At 52.4% G+C, this 14270-nt stretch overlaps 1 protein-coding gene across 1 annotated transcript in view; it reads left to right on the top strand.

The window, feature by feature from the left end:
* Positions 1–9971: 9971 nt before the first annotated feature.
* Positions 9972–14270, top strand: part of LOC311245933 (protein MTSS 1-like) — a gene marked incomplete at its 3' end in the record, with an annotated part of 19422 nt that continues 15123 nt past the window's right edge. The window contains exon 1 of the mRNA XM_084335957.1: positions 9972–10246. Coding sequence (XP_084192083.1) covers positions 10214–10246 — 33 coding nt within the window. The 5' untranslated portion in view covers positions 9972–10213. The remainder of the gene's footprint in view (positions 10247–14270) is intronic.

Raw genomic sequence — 14270 nt, forward strand, 5'->3', positions numbered from 1 at the left:
GTATAAGCCTCTCATTGGCTGACTATTAGAGTATAAGCCTCCCATTGGCTGACTATTACAGTATAAGCCTCCCATTGGCTGACTATTACAGTATAAGCCTCCCATTGGCTGACTATGTCAGTATAGCCCTCCCATTGGCTGACTATTCCAGTATAAGCCTGCCATTGGCTGTCTATTACAGTATAAGCCTGCCATTGGCTGTCTATTACAGTATAAGCCTGCCATTGGCTGACTATTACAGTATAAGCCTGCCATTGGCTGTCTATTACAGTATAAGCCTGCCATTGGCTGTCTATTACAGTATAAGCCTGCCATTGGCTGTCTATTACAGTATAAGCCTGCCATTGGCTGACTATTACAGTATAAGCCTGCCATTGGCTGTCTATTACAGTATAAGCCTGCCATTGGCTGTCTATTACAGTATAAGCCTCCCATTGGCTGACTATTTCAGTGTAAACCTCCCATTGGCTGTCTATTCCAGTATAAGCCTGCCATTGGCTGACTATTTCAGTGTAAACCTCCCATTGGCTGCCTATTACAGTACAAGCCTCCCATTGGCTGACTATTTCAGTGTAAACCTCCCATTGGCTGACTATTACAGTATAAGCCTCCCATTGGCTGACTATTTCAGTTTGAATCCCCCTCCCCTTCCACTCTCTGTGTGTTACCGTTTTCAAAATCGCTGTCTCGCCACCAACAACAACAACAACAACAACAACATCTTCATGCTAGTAGAGTACATGCTCATGATGGTAAACTTTGACAAAGGAACATTTCTCCCCTGACACTATTTTGCAACTAAACCACCCTAGATGATTAGGATTTGAGTTTGATACATCCCAGGTTGCTTTTCTCCCCAGCGATTATGGGTTTAGGCCGTTCTGCTGTGCTGGCACTGCAACAACACCATGTGTAGAGAGACAGGTCTGGTGTATATATATATAAATCTGGCATCTCTACGTCCTCTAAGCCCGATTCTCACACTTCAACTCTCGACCACTGGAGATGCTGGGTTCGAATCCAGCTCTCGGCGTTGCTATCAGCTTGGCTGGTCGTTCATACTAACACAATTGGCAGTGTTAGGGGTGGGAAAGCTGATGGGTGGGTCCTGGGCGTTGTGGACAGCGACCCCTACAGTTCGGTCGGGGTGCCTGCTCAGCGAGGGTAGGATCTGGAGGGAGGTAGTGTGACCTTCCACACGTTACACTCTCCCGGTGAGAATCTGCGCTGCCAGGCTGGCTGCCGGCTGGCTGCACATGTGTCGGAGGGAAGCTTGTGACAGTCTCCGGCCTCTCGGACCAACAGTAGGGGGGAGTGCGCAACAACCAGGAAGGGGGTTGGGAATTGGCATAACGACTAACAGTGGGATGGGAGAAAAAAAGGAGGGGGAAAAAGATAATATAAAAAAAAAAAAAAAAAAACTCTCGACCACTAATGGAAGTCTGCTCTGAGGCAGTAGAATGTGATCGCCGTGAGTTCATTTTACCGCTACTACAGTATAATTGCATGAAACCACAGGAAACGATCACAAGTCTATTTTCCAGTCTGACCTCTGACCTCTGGGGGGTAACAAGCTGTGGGCTGGGTCAGAATGAGACATACTGTCAGCGACTTCATTGTCATACGTTCTCCAGTTCTGTGCTCTCTTTGATTTCCATTCACTGATAACTCGGTCATACCGTACAGAGGACTAGCCGAAGCCACAATAAGCGACCAAGGCAACATGAGAAGCCTGGGGCCCCGGTGCTGTCGTGGTTTCGAGTGTAACTGGACCTCGAGACCAGCTCTGGAAACTGAACCGGGTGGTAGTGGAGGCTTGGCCAACGACCGGTGTTCTCATCCAGAGACGCAATCTGAGATTCCCCGGTTCGTATGAAGCAGCAGCGGCGGCGGCGGCGGTGGTGGTTTGGCACCGTGGTGCCGGAGAGATTTACGGCAGAGAGGCCTTGGTGTCTCGCTCTGCGCTGAGGTCTGTTAGGAGGCCAGCGTCCAACTACAGGGCGGAGCACGTCAGACTGAGGTCTGTTAGGAGGCCAGCGTCCAACTACAGGGCCAAGCACGTCAGACTGAGGTCTGTTAGGAGGCCAGCGTCCAACTACAGGGCGAAGCACGTCAGACTGTGGCCTACGCTTGATTGCTGTCATTCGGTTTCCCACACAATCTGATTTACACGGTTCTTTTCACGTGGCGTCGCCACCAAGGGGAATTGCCTGCCAGCCAGGTTGCATAGGCTACAAGTGTTTTATACTGTACTTACACGTCCAATTTCCCCGACTCCTGAAGTGCCCCATTAGGGTAAGTGGCCCTTCACTTCCCTTCACTCCCCTTCTCTTCACTTCTCTTCCCTTCACTTCACTTCCCTTCACTTCCCTTCACTCCCCTTCTCTTCCCTTCACTTCACTTCACTTCCCTTCACTTCCCTTCACTCCCCTTCACTTCACTTCACTTCCCTTCACTTCCCTTCACTTCCCTTCTCTTCCCTTCACTTCACTTCACTTCCCTTCCCTTCACTCCCCTTCTCTTCCCTTCACTTCACTTCACTCCCTTCACTTCCCTTCACTTCACTTCCCTTCCCTTCACTTCACTTCACTTCACTTCACTTCACTTCCCTTCACTTCCCTTCTAGGGGTGTAACGATGCATCGATTAATCGAAATGCATCGATTCTAATGTGACGATTCAACTGCATCGATTTGAAAATGTTAGAATCTATTATAATCGAAATTAATCGGAAAAAAATTAAAATAAAAAAATAATCTTTCTTTTTTTTATGTTTTTTTTTTCCTGTGTATTGTTTTTATTGACCTATAGTCCATTCATGCTGAGTGAATCAGTTCCCCCAGCCACATTTGTGTATTCAACATTTTTGGGGGAATTAACTGATAGAAAATGTATCGAAAATTAATCTAATCAAATCGTGGTCAAATGAAGAGTTTTCATGATGCATTGAATCGTTGCCTGAATAATCGTAATCTGAATTAATCGCTGTGAGGTTGCATCGTTACACCCCTATTCACTTCACTTCCCTTCACTTTCCTTCACTTCCCTTCACTTCATTCACTTCCCATCACTTCTCATCACTCCCATTCACCTCCGATCACTCCCATTCACTCACCTTCACTTCCCTTCACTCCTATTCACTCCCCTTCACTTCACTTTCCTTCACTTTCCTTCACTCCCCTTCACCTCCGATCACTCCCATTCACTCCCATTCACATCCAATCACTCCCCTTCACTTCACTTTCCTTCACTCCCCTTCACTTTCATTCACTCCCCTTCACCTCCGATCACTCCCATTCACTCCGCTTCACTTCCCTTCACTCCCATTCACTCCCCTTCACTTCACTTTCCTTCACTTTCCTTCACTCCCCTTCACCTCCGATCACTCCCATTCACTCCCATTCACATCCAATCACTCCCCTTCACTTCACTTTCCTTCACTCCCCTTCACTTTCATTCACTCCCCTTCACCTCCGATCACTCCCATTCACTCCGCTTCACTTCCCTTCACTCCCATTCACTCACCTTCACTTCACTTTCCTTCACTCCCCTTCACTTTCATTCACTCCCCTTCACTTTCATTCACTCCCCTTCACCTCCGATCACTCCCATTCACTCCGCTTCACTTCCCTTCACTCCCATTCACTTCCCTTCACTTCACTTTCATTCACTCCCCTTCACCTCCGATCACTCCCATTCACTCCGCTTCACTTCCCTTCACTCCCATTCACTTCCCTTCACTTCACTTTCCTTCACTCCCCTTCACTTTCATTCACTCCCCTTCACCCCCGATCACTCCCATTCACTCCCATTCACATCCAATCACTCCCCTTCACTCCCATTCACTTCCCTTCACTCCCCTTCCCGTCACTTCCCTTCCCTTCCCTTCTGGTCTGGTCTGGAGTCTCCCTCAGGGCCCACACTTCTAACACCACTGCTGAGAGGCTCTGAGGACTAACTGTGAACATACTGCTTCTGCTCTCTAACCCACGGCTTTGTCTTTTATCTCCTCCCCCTGCCCTCTGTCTTTGCATGTATGTCCTCCCTCTCCCCCTTCTCTTTCTCGCCCCATCTTCATGTGGCCCCCTTTCTCTTTGTCTCTCTCTCTCTCTCACTCTCTGCCTCTCTCTCTCACTATGTCTCTCTCTCTCTCTGCCCCTCTCTATCTCTCTCTCTATATATATATATATCTGTCTTTCTCTCTGTCTCTCTCTCTGCCCCTCTCTCTATCTGTCTCCCTCTGTCTCTCTCCCTCTCTGTCTCTCTCCCCCCTCTCTATTTCTCCCTCTCTATATATCTCCCTCTCTCCCTGTATCTCTCTCTATCTCTGCCTCTCTCTCTGCCTCTCTCTCTCTCTCTCTTTCTCTCTCTCTCTCTCTCCCTCTCTCTCTCTCTCTCTCTCTCTCTCTCTCTCTCTCTCTCTCTCTCTCTCTCTCTCTCTCTCTCTCTCTCTCTCTCTCTCTCTCTCTCTCTCTCTCTCTCTCTGTCTCTGTCTCTGTCTATCTATCTCTCTATCTCTCTCCCTCCCTCCCTCCCTCTCTCTCTCCCCACCTCTATCTCTCTCTCCCTGTATCTCTCTATCTCTCTCTGCCTCTCTCTCTCTCTCTCTCTCTCTCTCTCATCTCTCTCTCTCTCTCTCTCTGTCTCTCTATCTCTCTATCTCTCTGTCTATCTATCTCTCCTCCCTCTCTCTCTGTCTCTCTATATCTCTCTTACTCTCTCCCCCTCCCTCTCTCTCTCCCCTCCCCCCTCCCCTCCTCCAGCCTTGCCCCAGCAGCTCCAGCTCCTCAGAGGGCTCAGAGTGTGGCCGGCCCCTCGGTGACTGCAGCTCTCCCACCTCTCTGGGTCCCGCCGGCCCCCCAGCTGACCCCGACCAGGTGACACTTCCACCAGTCCCCCCGTACCGGGTCAGCCCTGGCTGCTGGACCCCTGTCCCCCCATACCGGGTCAGCCCTGGCTGCTGGACCCCTGTCCCTGTGGAGCTCTGTGGGGCAGCTCCTGGCTGCTGGACCCCTGTCCCCACGGAGCTCTGTGGGGCAGCTCTGGCTGCTGGACCCCTGTCCCCGTGGAGCTCTGTGGGGCAGCTCCTGGCTGCTGGACCCCTGTCCCCGTGGAGCTCTGTGGGGCAGCTCCTCGCTGCTGGACCCCTGTCCCCACGGAGCTCTGTGGGGCAGCTCCTCGCTGCTGGACCCCTGTCCCCGTGGAGCTCTGTGGGGCAGCTCCTCGCTGCTGGACCCCTGTCCCCGTGGAGCTCTGTGGGGCAGCTCCTGGCTGCTGGACCCCTGTCCCCGTGGAGCTCTGTGGGGCAGCTCCTCGCTGCTGGACCCCTGTCCCCGTGGAGCTCTGTGGGGCAGCTCCTCGCTGCTGGACCCCTGTCCCCGTGGAGCTCTGTGGGGCAGCTCCTGGCTGCTGGACCCCTGTCCCCATGGAGCTCTGTGGGGCAGCTCCTGGCTGCTGGACCCCTGTCCCCGTGGAGCTCTGTGGGGCAGCTCCTCGCTGCTGGACCCCTGTCCCCGTGAGCTCTGTGGGGCAGCTCCTCGCTGCTGGACCCCTGTCTCAGCTGAGCTCCTTGGTGCATTCGCTCACTCATCTCCTCGACCACACCAGCTGCAATGCTGGTTTCTCCCTTGACGTACATCTTTAAGGGAACACTCAGACATTTTGTGGCGTGTTCCCCAGAGTCAGACGAGAAGATGGATATAAAAACAGAGCTACAGGAGACCAGCTGCTCCCTACTGCTCCCAGTCTAGACCAGCTGCTCCCTACTGCTCCCAGTCTAGACCAGCTGCTCCCTACTGCTCCCAGTCTAGACCAGCTGCTCCCTACTGCTCCCAGTCTAGACCAGCTGCTCCCTGCTGCTCCCAGTCTAGTCTAGACCAGCTGCTCCCTACTGCTCCCAGTCTAGACCAGCTGCTCCCTACTGCTCCCAGTCTAGACCAGCTGCTCCCTGCTGCTCCCAGTCTAGTCTAGACCAGCTGCTCCCTGCTGCTCCCAGTCTAGTCTAGACCAGCTGCTCCCTGCTGCTCCCAGTCTAGACCAGCTGCTCCCTGCTGCTCCCAGTCTAGACCAGCTGCTCCCTGCTGCTCCCAGTCTAGACCAGCTGCTCCCTACTGCTCCCAGTCTAGACCAGCTGCTCCCTACTGCTCCCAGTCTAGACTAGACCAGCTGCTCCCTACTGCTCCCAGTCTAGACTAGACCAGCTGCTCCCTACTGCTCCCAGTCTAGACTAGACCAGCTGCTCCCTGCTGCTCCCAGTCTAGTCTAGACCAGCTGCTCCCTACTGCTCCCAGTCTAGACCAGCTGCTCCCTACTGCTCCCAGTCTAGACCAGCTGCTCCCTACTGCTCCCAGTCTAGACCAGCTGCTCCCTACTGCTCCCAGTCTAGACCAGCTGCTCCCTGCTGCTCCCAGTCTAGACCAGCTGCTCCCTACTGCTCCCAGTCTAGACCAGCTGCTCCCTACTGCTCCCAGTCTAGACCAGCTGCTCCCTACTGCTCCCAGTCTAGACCAGCTGCTCCCTACTGCTCCCAGTCTAGACCAGCTGCTCCCTACTGCTCCCAGTCTAGACTAGACCAGCTGCTCCCTACTGCTCCCAGTCTAGACCAGCTGCTCCCTGCTGCTCCCAGTCTAGACCAGCTGCTCCCTACTGCTCCCAGTCTAGACCAGCTGCTCCCTGCTGCTCCCAGTCTAGACCAGCTGCTCCCTACTGCTCCCAGTCTAGACCAGCTGCTCCCTACTGCTCCCAGTCTAGTCTAGACCAGCTGCTCCCTGCTGCTCCCAGTCTAGACCAGCTGCTCCCTGCTGCTCCCAGTCTAGACCAGCTGCTCCCTACTGCTCCCAGTCTAGACTAGACCAGCTGCTCCCTACTGCTCCCAGTCTAGACCAGCTGCTCCCTGCTGCTCCCAGTCTAGACCAGCTGCTCCCTGCTGCTCCCAGTCTAGACTAGACCAGCTGCTCCCTACTGCTCCCAGTCTAGACTAGACCAGCTGCTCCCTACTGCTCCCAGTCTAGACTAGACCAGCTGCTCCCTACTGCTCCCAGTCTAGACTAGACCAGCTGCTCCCTGCTGCTCCCAGTCTAGACCAGCTGCTCCCTACTGCTCCCAGTCTAGACCAGCTGCTCCCTGCTGCTCCCAGTCTAGACCAGCTGCTCCCTACTGCTCCCAGTCTAGACCAGCTGCTCCCTGCTGCTCCCAGTCTAGACCAGCTGCTCCCTGCTGCTCCCAGTCTAGACCAGCTGCTCCCTGCTGCTCCCAGTCTAGACCAGCTGCTCCCTACTGCTCCCAGTCTAGACCAGCTGCTCCCTGCTGCTCCCAGTCTAGACCAGCTGCTCCCTGCTGCTCCCAGTCTAGACCAGCTGCTCCCTACTGCTCCCAGTCTAGACCAGCTGCTCCCTACTGCTCCCAGTCTAGACCAGCTGCTCCCTACTGCTCCCAGTCTAGTCTAGACCAGCTGCTCCCTGCTGCTCCCAGTCTAGACCAGCTGCTCCCTGCTGCTCCCAGTCTAGACCAGCTGCTCCCTACTGCTCCCAGTCTAGACCAGCTGCTCCCTACTGCTCCCAGTCTAGACCAGCTGCTCCCTACTGCTCCCAGTCTAGACTAGACCAGCTGCTCCCTACTGCTCCCAGTCTAGTGATATCAATCTCCTTGTCTGACTCTGGAGAAGATGACAAGTAAGTGTATTTCCCAAAATGTTGAGTGGAGCACAGTGGAGTAGGGGGCGTGGCAGAGTGACAGACTGTCAGTAGGGGGCGTGGCAGAGTGACAGACTGTCAGTAGGGGGCGTGGCAGAGTGACAGACTGTCAGTAGGGGGCGTGGCAGAGTGACAGACTGTCAGTAGGGGGCGTGGCAGAGTGACAGACTGTCAGTAGGGGGCGTGGCAGAGTGACAGACTGTCAGTAGGGGGCGTGGCAGAGTGACAGACTGTCAGTAGGGGGCGTGGCAGAGTGACAGACTGTCAGTAGGGGGCGTGGCAGAGTGACAGACTGTCAGTAGGGGGCGTGGCAGAGTGACAGACTGTCAGTAGGGGGCGTGGCAGAGTGACAGACTGTCAGTAGGGGGCGTGGCAGAGTGACAGACTGTCAGTAGGGGGCGTGGCAGAGTGACAGACTGTCAGTAGGGGGCGTGGCAGAGTGACAGACTGTCAGTAGGGGGCGTGGCAGAGTGACAGACTGTCAGTAGGGGGCGTGGCAGAGTGACAGACTGTCAGTAGGGGGCGTGGCAGAGTGACAGACTGTCAGTAGGGGGCGTGGCAGAGTGACAGACTGTCAGTAGGGGGCGTGGCAGAGTGACAGACTGTCAGTAGGGGGCGTGGCAGAGTGACAGACTGTCAGTAGGGGGCGTGGCAGAGTGACAGACTGTCAGTAGGGGGCGTGGCAGAGTGACAGACTGTCAGTAGGGGGCGTGGCATAGTGACAGACTGTCAGTAGGGGGCGTGGCATAGTGACAGACTGTCAGTAGGGGGCGTGGCATAGTGACAGACTGTCAGTAGGGGGCGTGGCATAGTGACAGACTGTCAGTAGGGGGCGTGGCATAGTGACAGACTGTCAGTAGGGGGCGTGGCATAGTGACAGACTGTCAGTAGGGGGCGTGGCATAGTGACAGACTGTCAGTAGGGGGCGTGGCATAGTGACAGACTGTCAGTCGGGGGCGTGGCATAGTGACAGACTGTCAGTAGGGGGCGTGGCATAGTGACAGACTGTCAGTAGGGGGCGTGGCAGAGTGACAGGCTGTGAGTAGGGGGCGTGGCAGAGTGACAGGCTGTCAGTAGGGGGCGTGGCATAGTGACAGGCTGTGAGTAGGGGGCGTGGCATAGTGACAGACTGTGAGTAGGGGGCGTGGCATAGTGACAAGCTGTGAGTAGGGGGCGTGGCAGAGTGACAGGCTGTCAGTAGGGGGCGTGGCAGAGTGACAGACTGTGAGTAGGGGGCGTGGCATAGTGACAAGCTGTGAGTAGGGGGCGTGGCAGAGTGACAAGCTGTGAGTAGGGGGCGTGGCAGAGTGACAAGCTGTGAGTAGGGGGCGTGGCAGAGTGACAAGCTGTGAGTAGGGGGCGTGGCAGAGTGACAAGCTGTGAGTAGGGGGCGTGGCAGAGTGACAAGCTGTGAGTAGGGGGCGTGGCAGAGTGACAAGCTGTGAGTAGGGGGCGTGGCAGAGTGACAGGCTGTGAGTAGGGGGCGTGGCAGAGTGACAGGCTGTGAGTAGGGGGCGTGGCAGAGTGACAGGCTGTGAGTAGGGGGCGTGGCAGAGTGACAGGCTGTGAGTAGGGGGCGTGACAAGCTGTGAGTAGGGGGTGTGGCAGAGTGACAAGCTGTGAGTAGGGGGTGTGGCAGAGTGACAAGCTGTGAGTAGGGGGCGTGGCAGAGTGACAAGCTGTGAGTAGGGGGCGTGGCAGAGTGACAAGCTGTGAGTAGGGGGCGTGGCAGAGTGACAAGCTGTGAGTAGGGGGCGTGGCAGAGTGACAAGCTGTGAGTAGGGGGCGTGGCAGAGTGGCAAGCTGTCAGTAGGGGGCGTGGCAGAGTGGCAAGCTGTGAGTGAATGACTGAATGTGTGAGTGACCGTTAGTGACATCGCTGATCTATGAGCAGTCTTTGCATCTTTAAAACCTAGTTGTCTTGGAAACGAAACAAGCTTACTCAGTCCACACACACACACTTCAGATGACGGGTCAAAGGTCAACTGGTTTTTCAGTTAATTTGCAGTGTTTTTTGTTCATTATTCCCTTCATTATTTTGTGCTCATCATGACTTGATGACTTGGTGTCTTTTGGTTATTGATATTGATGTCCATCAATATCAATTTGTTTGTGCTTGTGTGTTGTGTCATTTTTCCCATGATTGTTTCTTTATCTTCTCAATAATTTGTTCCATTTTGTGTTTGTTTGTTTGTTTGTTTGTTTGTTTCACTATTGCTCTCCCCCCCCCCCCTGCCCTCCACACAGACACACAACACAGACGCACACACAGACACACACACAGACGCACACACAGACGCACACACAGACACACACACAGTTGTCCAACGGTTTCGAGCACTACGCCCCGGCCGAACGCCCCCTTCCTGAGCGGCTCAGGGGGAGTTTGGGCTCCGTGTCTGGGACCGCCTTCCCCTTCTTCCCCCCCTCCTCCCCCTCCTCCTCCTGCCCCGTGCGCTCCTGGTCCCGCCCCGTGTCGGCCCTGCTCCCAGACTTCCCCCACTACTGCACGCTGGCTCCAACATGGTGCCTTCATCACGAGTCCCCAGCTGGAAGGTTGGTCCACCATCATCATCATCATTATTATTATTATTATCATCATCATTATTATTATTATTATTACGTTCTCATGATCCTCCTATTATTTCTATACACTGGAGCACTGAAGTCAAAATATCTCTCTCTTTCCTTCTCTCTGACTCTCTTCATCTCTCTCTCTCCCCTCCCCCTCTTTCTCTGTCTCTCTCTCTCCACCCCCCTCTCTCTCTCTATCTCTCTCTCCTGCTTCTCTATCTCCCTCTCTCTCCCCCCTCTCTCCCTATCTCTCTCTATATCCCTCTCTCTGCCTCTGTCTGTCTCTCTCTCTATCTCTCTATCTCTATATATATCTCTCCCCTATCTCCATCCGCCCTCTCTCTATACCCCACCCTCTCTCTCTCCCTCCCTCCATCTTCTCTCTCCCCCCTCTCCATCTCCCCCATCTCTATCTCTCACATCCATCTCTATCCCCCTCTCTCTCTCCCTCCCCCTCTATTTATCTCCCTCTCTCCCCATCTATCTCCCCCCCATCCATCTCTCTCCCCCCTCTCTCTCTCCCCCCCTCTCTCCCTCTCTCTCTCCCCCCATCTATCTCTCCCCCCCTCTCTCTCTCTCTCTCTCCCCCTCTCTATCTCTCCCCCTCTCTCTCTCTCTCTCTCCCCCCATCTATCTCTCCCCCCCTCTCTCTCTCTCCCCCCCCTCTCTATCTCTCCCCCCTCTCTCCCTCTCTCTCTCTCTCCCCCCCCTCTCTCTCTCTCCCTCCCCTCCCCCTATCTCTCTCTCTGTCTCTCTCTCCCCCCTCTCTCTCCCCCCCCTCTCTCTCTCACCCCCCCCCCCCTCTCTCTCCCCCTCTACATGAGATGCCTGGATAATAACTAGTGCCCCCCCCCCACAGGACTGGGCCAAGCCGGGGCCCTACGACCAGCCCATGATTAACACACTGAGGAGGAGGAAGGAGAAGGAGGCGCCCCCTGCTGGCAGCACCGCCCCTCCCTCTGTGGCCTGCAGCACCTCCCCAGCCCCCCCGCCCACCCAGCCCCCTGCTCAGACCGCAGCAGCAGCACCTCCTCACGTGAGTCTTTACTGTCACTCATCCATTCACACGCACTTTGACCCCAACGGTCTGGTCACCTGACTTCATCCAGGGGTGTCCAGCTAAATACCAATGCTACTCACTCCATCATTCATCCATCATTCATCCATACATCCATCCATCCACTCATCCATCCCTCCTCTCATCCATCCATCATCCATCCATCATTCATCCATACATCCATCCATCCACTCATCCATCCCTCCTCTCATCCATCCATCCACTCATCCATCCATACACTCATCCATCCATCAACAAATTCGTCCATCAACTCATCCATCCATCCTCTCATCCATCCATCCATCCATCCATTCACTCATCAATCCATCCATCATCCATCCACTCATCCATCCATTCATTCATCAATCCATCCATCATCCATCCACTCATCCATCCATTCACTCATCCATCCATCCTCTCATCAATCCATCCATCCATTCACTCATCAATCCATCCATCATCCATCCACTCATCCATCCATTCACTCATCAATCCATCCATCATCCATCCACTCATCCATCCATTCACTCATCCATCCATCCTCTCATCAATCCATCCATCCATCCATTCACTCATCCATCTATTCATACATCCATATACTTATCCATCCACTCATCCATCCATTCACTCATCCATCCATCCTCTCATCCATCCACTCATCCATCCATTCACTCATCCATCCATCCTCTCATCAATCCATCCATCATCCATCCACTCATCCATATATCCACTCATGCATCCATCCTCTCATCTATCCATCCATCCTTCTACTCATCCATCCATCTACTCATACATCTATCCATCCATCCATCCACTCATCCATCTATCCTATCATCCATCCATCCTCTCATACATCCATCCACTCGTCCATCCATCCACTCGTCCATCCATCCTCTCATACATCCATCCACTCGTCCATCCATCCACTCATCCATATATGTGACCAGGTATAGACCTTGGGTCCTTTAGATACATCTTCAAAAAAGTTTTTTTTACATGATATGAAAGTACAGATTCATACCTTCAAAATAAGCCATCACTTGAAAATGTTGGTGGGATACTTTTCAAGCTATGTCCTATGAATCATGGTGATATCACAAAACGTATTCAGAGATAAAGGGCCTTCGAGAGAGAGAAGCGGGCAATTCGCTTACAATGTAAAACAACTACAACTACCCATAATTCATTGTAATCCATGGCACCCCTCTCTCTAGGGCAGTGGTTCCCAAACTGTTGTGCGTGAGCGCCCTCTAGGTGGTGCGTGACATGAAAAGGCTAATGGTGGTAAATAAATATTTTTTACAATTAAATTTCATAAAAATCTTAGTCAAACCTTTAGTATTATGGATATTAAACATGCTGGCAGAGTACATGCATCCATGTTGTCGTGAACATTTTAATTAAATAAAGAAATTCCCTATCCATAGTCGCCGTGGGAAGAGATAAAATAAAAAATGTAATCTGCACGGAGACCAGCAAAAAAAAAATCTAACAGAAACCCATTGGGGGGTGCGTCAGCTAGGTCGGGAGGTGACAGGGGTGCACGGCTAAAAAAGTTTGGGAACCGCTGCTCTAGGGCAATTAACACCTGGCAGCTTTCCAGTCTGAGGGCCTTTGTTATTACAATGACTGTGTTGTGACCCTGCAAACTGCAACCTACAACACAACACCCAGAGGATAAAGGGAAATAGTCATGATAGTAATTAAAAAATTAGTGTGGTAGTGAAAGGTTAACCTTCTGTAGTGTGGTAGTGAAAAGTTAACCTTCTGTAGTGTGGTAGTGAAAGGTTAACCTTCTGTAGTGTGGTAGTGAAAGGTTAACCTTCTGTAGTGTGGTAGTGAAAGGTTAACCTTCTGTAGTGTGGTAGTGAAAAGTTAACCTTCTGTAGTGTGGTAGTGAAAAGTTAACCTGTAGTGTGGTAGTGAAAGGTTAACCTTCTGTAGTGTGGTAGTGAAAGGTTAACCTTCTGTAGTGTGGTAGTGAAAGGTTAACCTTCTGTAGTGTGGTAGTGAAAGGTTAACCTTCTGTAGTGTGGTAGTGAAAGGTTAACCTTCTGTAGTGTGGTAGTGAAAAGTTAACCTTCTGTAGTGTGGTAGTGAAAAGTTAACCTTCTGTAGTGTGGTAGTGAAAGGTTAACCTTCTGTAGTGTGGTAGTGAAAGGTTAACCTTCTGTAGTGTGGTAGTGAAAGGTTAACCTTCTGTAGTGTGGTAGTGAAAAGTGAACCTTCTGTAGTGTGGTAGTGAAAGGTTAACCTTCTGTAGTGTGGTAGTGAAAGGTTAACCTTCTGTAGTGTGGTAGTGAAAGGTTAACCTTCTGTAGTGTGGTAGTGAAAGGTTAACCTTCTGTAGTGTGGTAGTGAAAGGTTAACCTTCTGTAGTGTGGTAGTGAAAAGTGAACCTTCTTTGGCGTGCATTTGGTTTGTTGGCCTGCATCACAGTCACGAAAGGGCCTACCAGGTTGCTGTCAGTGAAAACTGCGGGCCAGCCAGCCAATAACAAAAAAAGCCCCCCCCCCCCCCCCTCAACTGTAGTCGATTAAATAAATTTATATGACATTACCTGTAGCATTAAATCCAATCTAATGAAATTTGTTCGCTCGTAAAATTCTTAACATGTTAAATGTGATTTAATTATAACAGATGTCGGCCGGGCGACAGAACGGGCCGCAAGAACAGACTTGCGTAAATTATATAGAGAGAGGTGCTTGTCACGCTTAGCTTGCTAACGTTAAGATGGAAGTGTAACTTAATGTTACACTATGCATGCTTTTTTCAAACGTTTTCGTTCTCTCCTATGATGAAAGCAGAGCTCTGTGTCTGCCTTAGCACCTCTCGAGTACCGTGTGATGAATGAGCTGTAATGAACAGGCGCTCGCACACACCAGACCACACCCTTCAGAGGCTCCGCTCCCCGTTATTGTAGTCCTTCCCCAATCTACGGGAACACAT

This window comes from Notolepis coatsorum (assembly GCF_963971535.1).
Source record: "Notolepis coatsorum genome assembly, chromosome: 19".
In the NCBI taxonomy this organism is placed as follows: Eukaryota; Metazoa; Chordata; class Actinopteri; order Aulopiformes; family Paralepididae; genus Notolepis; species Notolepis coatsorum.